Source organism: Athene cunicularia (assembly GCF_003259725.1).
Source record: "Athene cunicularia isolate RWA chromosome 1 unlocalized genomic scaffold, athCun1 chr1_part1, whole genome shotgun sequence".
Classification (NCBI taxonomy): Eukaryota; Metazoa; Chordata; class Aves; order Strigiformes; family Strigidae; genus Athene; species Athene cunicularia.
This window is the reverse complement of record NW_020799091.1, coordinates 64559949-64565496: the sequence shown is the minus strand read 5'-3', so window position 1 is coordinate 64565496 and position 5548 is coordinate 64559949. Positions and strand designations below refer to the sequence as shown.

At 41.4% G+C, this 5548-nt stretch overlaps 2 protein-coding genes across 7 annotated transcripts in view; one reads left to right on the top strand and one right to left on the bottom strand.

The window, feature by feature from the left end:
- The window catches only part of SEPT10 (septin 10), a 30000-nt gene extending 25657 nt beyond the window's left edge, over positions 1 to 4343 (bottom strand). For 4 of the 6 annotated variants that reach the window (XM_026849541.1, XM_026849531.1, XM_026849502.1 and 1 more), the window contains exon 1: positions 2686 to 2760. In XM_026849541.1, coding sequence (XP_026705342.1) covers positions 2686 to 2745 — 60 coding nt within the window. In that variant the 5' untranslated portion in view covers positions 2746 to 2760. Of the gene's footprint in view, positions 1 to 2685; positions 2761 to 2842; positions 2926 to 3281; positions 3375 to 4296 lie in introns of those variants that run through there. The other 2 variants (XM_026849523.1, XM_026849513.1) reach the window with 2 other exon arrangements.
- A 953-nt stretch (positions 4344 to 5296) lies between these two features.
- SOWAHC (sosondowah ankyrin repeat domain family member C) overlaps positions 5297 to 5548 on the top strand; it is a 4532-nt gene continuing 4280 nt past the window's right edge. Inside the window, exon 1 of the mRNA XM_026845859.1 lies at positions 5297 to 5474. Within this exon, the coding sequence (XP_026701660.1) occupies positions 5297 to 5474 (178 nt within the window). The remainder of the gene's footprint in view (positions 5475 to 5548) is intronic.

The window sequence follows — 5548 nt, the reverse complement described above, 5'->3', positions numbered from 1 at the left end:
CGGGAAGGGGAAGAAACATGTCATCTTCACTTTGTGCATGTGAAGATGACACAAAAATACTAGTTAATAAAGGGAAAGACTAAGAGAGCAAGAACACGAATCTCATTCACCCCATGTGTCATTTAGCACCTTAACCACAAGATCACTCTTTCTAGTTCTTTTTGTCAGAGGTAATGACACAGTAAACCAAAAAAAAACCTAACCACCATCCCCCAAAACCTCATACATTCAGCAGCTGAGTGTGACCCAACAATGAAAATGTCAGCAAGGGAACATACAGCACAGGGGAGAACAAGAATTTCAAGCAGAAATAATACTATATATATTATGCATCAGAACATGTTTTAATGTCTTGTCCTACGGTTCTTCTTTTCAAGAGAAGATTGGCAAACTGAAGGATGATAATTCATGGGTCTCAAAACACATTTTTTACAGAGAAACAGTACAGAAACATAGCCTATGTAAGTTCTTTCAAGAAAATGGCCAGAGTTTACTTGATCACAGTGTAAGTAATGAGGAGATTTCTGGCAGTGCACACACATACACAAACAAAAACCCCAACACTACATTAATTGAAAAATATTAAAAGCTAGAGGCCAAAAGAGGCCTCTGAGATATTTAAAAATACATCTACTTTTTTTTTTTTTAGGGATTTTAATTGCTATTAAACTGTTCATACAGTTGTCCCAAGACACAATGGAGTCTTCAGGAATCAACTTCACCAAAAATGCTACAATAAAAGCTCTTAATTTAGAATACAAAACTTTCAAGAAATATTGCGCAGCTCAACTTGAGACAGTCTCAGTCACACTGATGTAGAAGATGACATTCTTGCTTGTTTATACCTCTGTTCTCCATGCAACAAACATTACAGGACTGAGAGCTACTGTTCTCATTTGGAGACTCACGTCCCTCCACCTTCCTCACGCAAGATCACTTTGTGAACCTGCTCCATCTAACATTACTTGGAACATTCTCTTAAAAGAAAAGTATTAGGCTATGTTTTTCCTTCTGAAATTTTCCAGGGGCATCACGTGACTCGTGTGCAATACCAGCACCTCATACACCTTCACTCTACTATGGTCTAACAAATACACAGAGAAATTAAATCCACAAAACTGACTCCGTGATTCTTACTACTTCTCAAAGAAATAATACATCATCCAATTGAAAAAAAGTTACTACCATATCACCAGTTTAGAAAAAAGATGACAACTCAAAAATTAAGGAACATAAGTCAAGCTGAAAGCAATTAAGTCACCAGATCAGCCAGTCTTTTCAAACTACCATCCGTTAGATGGAGCAGTTAAATTATGCTTGAAGACGGCATCTCATACAACTTTATTCAGTGAATAACTCAGAGCATGTAATCTGAATGCTATGAGACCTGGAATACTCCCATAAATACTTCCTGTTGCTCACTGCTTTCTCAGAAGTCATACTCTCATCAAAATAGCATACAATATAGAACACTTGATCTGGTCCAAATCACATCTCACTCCTTCCCTCCCTTCTTTTTTAAATGGTTGGTGGCATAGCTTTCACAGAACTGCATCTGGATTTCTGCAAATTCAGTTAATCAAGCATATTGGTTTATATAAAGTATCTTGCCCATGAAAAACAGTGTGCAAAGAAAAATCATTGCCCAAGACAAAAATAACGCTTAATTTTTTTTTTCTTTAAACAAAAAAAATTATCATCTTTGAAATTTGCTACCTGTTTCAGACTAAAATTGCACAACACTGGGCCATTCCATGACAAAAGCTGGGTCTCACACCACACACATCTCTCTGTGTAAGCTTCCTGCAGAGCCAGACCTGCAGTCCGGGCAAGGAACTAGCTTACTACTTGGCTTGTAGAGATGACTAAAATTTGCCCTCCAAAGCTGGAAGAAAAAAAGTAATCAATGTTCGTGTGCTTAGGCAAGAGGCGAGGGTCCTGCCAGGCCCAGGCAGCTGCACAGGCTGTGCAGAGGCCCTGAGAAGGATGCCTGGGCATCAGCCATGAGGGTGGACGACACGTTAACGTGCCCACGGGTGCTCCAAATGTGACTCTTTCAGAGACCTAAATTTTCCATGATCATAAACAGGTGTGGACGGTCATTAAACCAGAAAATCTATTTTAATCTTCCAATAACAAACTGCATTACTCTCTTACAGTCAATTACTGTCCTAATAGCTAAAGTTACATTTAATCCAGTAAATATCAATGTTGCTATTGCCTCCTAACACATGAGGTAAGTAGGAAACTAAACATATTTTGGATGCGAGTAAAAAAATACTTCCTATTTGTGGGTACTCAAAATCCAAAATGTAGATGGGTGGTGTAGGCATGTGTACCACTGACATCTCCTGATGCCCATACATCCATGAGAGAGAGACAGAGAACAGATGGGATGAGTAGAGGGAACAGAAAGGAAACCTTGGCAAAATAACACAAAAGAGAACAAAAAATATAGGTGGATGAGGCAGGAAAAGTACAAAGAAAAGTTCATGAAGATGCACAGTAAGAAGGGAAATACATTAAAAATTACATGGAATTATTAAATCAGTCTATTCTATAAAATAAAAAGCAACACACAGGAATCAAAATATGCAACAAAATATTCCCCCAGAAAGGTGTGCAGGAAAAAAAGTATCAGCCAAAAGATGATTCAGTGAAAACTCCTTTGACAATTTCACACACAGTTATCAGGTAATTTATTCTGTCTGAGAGTAGACAACTTTTAGGGATCGATCCAAACATCAGAAGCCCAGGATTCTTTCCTCATGTCTTTTAAATGACCTTACATGGCATTCTGGTGCACCAACTATTTTTCCTTTTCTAGACCACTTCAACTCACCATACAGTTGAAGTTGCCTTAAACCATAGGTCATGACAAGATTTCCTTCATACTTGTATATATGGAGAGACATTAGAAAGAACCTTAAAAAAAAAAAAAAAAAAAGGTGACATTTTTTGCCCTGTGTTTCTCAGAAGAAATCTGAGGCAGGAGAGGATCTTCCTGAATGCCCCAAAATCACCCAGGATGGGCAGAGGAAAAATTGGCAGCCTTGTCAGTAGAGAACAGTGGGCACAATGTGCAGGTTGCTAATGAAGACAACTTCTGGACTGTATTTTCAGGTGTTTAGGAATAAACAAACAAGCAGAAACACTCTGCTAATGTTCCAGTTGTGAGGAGGTGATTTCACAGACAGCAGTGTAATAGTCTGTAAATGCCACTAAGGCCACTCTTTACCAGCAGGAATTTAAGTAACTGGAAAATCTAGCACAGGTAGTACCTGTTCCTCCATTGTTGCCTATGGACAGATACAGCAAGAGGCAGCAGGTGAGGAATCAAGACCTGATGATAGAAAAGAAACCCTCACAGTGAGTACTCTATGTGCCAGGCAAAGGATGATAATGCAGCGCTGGTTCAGATGGGACTGATCGGCTACTGTTACACAGAAGAAAGTGTTCAGGTTTGTGGTTCGCACAGAAAGGACTCTCTTGACCTGTGTGATTTCAAGGAAGGAAAAACAAAGAAACAGAAATCTGGTGTAGCCCTCTGAAATGACCCTGACGCAGAAAAATACTCAGTCTGGTATCACAACTTCAGTCACTTTTGGAAGATCTGCGCCTCTTTGGCTGTGCCGGCTCAGCTGTGCCTGTTGCAGCTTTAGCACTCTTGTTTCCTGAAGAGCAGTGAGTCAGTCTCCTTCACCCTTGACCACTTCAGCCCCTTGTTGTTGATGTTCCTTGTGCAAATGAGAAAGGAATGCTGGTCTTACATGCAACAGTGGTGGTTGCTATCAGAAGGCCTCTTTGACTGTAACAAGGATTTTTTTTTTCCCCCTCCTTTCTAATTAATCAGTGATGAGTACTCTATGCTGTTGTATGGGGGCAATGGCTGCCAAAACTTCTCCGGAAGTCAAATTTTCAAAAATACTTTGTGCAGTCTGACTGTAAACAGATTCATAGGTCAGACTGCATTCTGAGAGTGATTTTACATTTTTTTTGCAAAGCAGCTCAAAATAAAGTCTCTCCCAAAACGCAGTAGGAAACACTTTAGTAATTATACAACATGTGTTAAGCAAGGAAATATTATTTGATGTCAATATATTTTACATCATTCCTTTTACATCATCTACATAATTTACATTTATAAACCTCATACAAAATCACCCTCCTCCATTACAGAGCTATGTTACACGTCTGGTTTTATGGTATTCTCTGTGAAGTTTTCCATGTATGCTTCCCTCTCTTCCACTGGCAAATCTGTCTGTTTAGTGGACCCTCAAGCCCACTCTCACTCACTTTTGCTGATTTTGATTTTCTGCTGCATCTCTCCACACTCTTCAAACAAACATTAAGTAGCAAAATCTTTTTGTATCAATTCTCATACTTTGGCTCTTAGGTTTGTTTTTTTCCTCGACCTTTTTCCAGCTTCCCAGGAGACCCAGCCAGCGAAGTATTGACTCTCCACCTCACTATATATTATATGCATAACATGGATGAAGAGAGAAAGCTTATATAAAGTTAATGCATCACACTACGTTATACTGCAGCTGCAAAGGATTCATACAGGCCTTAAAGAGAGTATGTGTGAAATAGAGCTCTCTGGGCAGGAGCCCCAATAAGAATGCAAGCTGTGCTCAACAGTCAACTTGTGAGCAAGTGGAGAACATGAATGAAGCCCTTTCAGTCTCAGCTGAGGTTGGCTGGGACGTGGTCAGGCCTTGTGGTGGCTCTAACAATGGTCTAACAAATAACTCTTTCAGCACCCGAACTCAAAGCAGTCTCTCTTCCTTCTCCTGTTCCCACGCCTCTCGCTCGGGTGTGTCATCAAGAACCAGCGCAAGACACTGCCCAGGATGACAATTACTCCAAGGAGAGAAAATTTCTAGAGTAACAGTTGTTTTCCATTTTTCCAGGTGATGGGGAGGCTTCACACACAGCTCTACTGGAATAACTACAGTAAAACAGCATGGCAGAAGGAATGAGCCAAGAACCATCAGAGCCAGGTACTTTATCTACCTTCCCGCTATCAGAAAATGCAAAAGCAGCTAACTATACAGCCAGGGTGGAGGATTTGTCCCGAAATTCCTCGTGCTTGACGTTGTTTCTAGAACCCTTCTGTGCTTTGCGCTGCTGAGATGTAAAACACAGCTGAAAACTCAAGTCATAAGTGAATCGGGGTTTTTAGATTTCAAAAACGGAGGTAATGCTCCAGCACTAAAGTGTGGACGGGTTCCACGTCTCAAAAGCCGACAGCTTTGCCGTTAGGCATAAGGAAAGTATTTCTTCAACAGCCAAGATGCCGAGCTACAACCTGTTACTCGAACTGCGCGATACGCTACGGGAGCTCAGCAGAGAGCGACACCAGAAAACGAGTCCCTTCAACAGCGAGTTTTTTAACAGCCTGGCAACTTCGGGACCGAAAGGGCACGCCGAGGCTCTCTCCCTGCCGCGCCGCCCCGGGGGCACCCCCAGCCCCCTCAGCTCGGCCCAAGCTCCCTCCCGCCCCTCCGCCGCTCGGCGCTGCCGGACCCGCGCCGGGGTGACACCT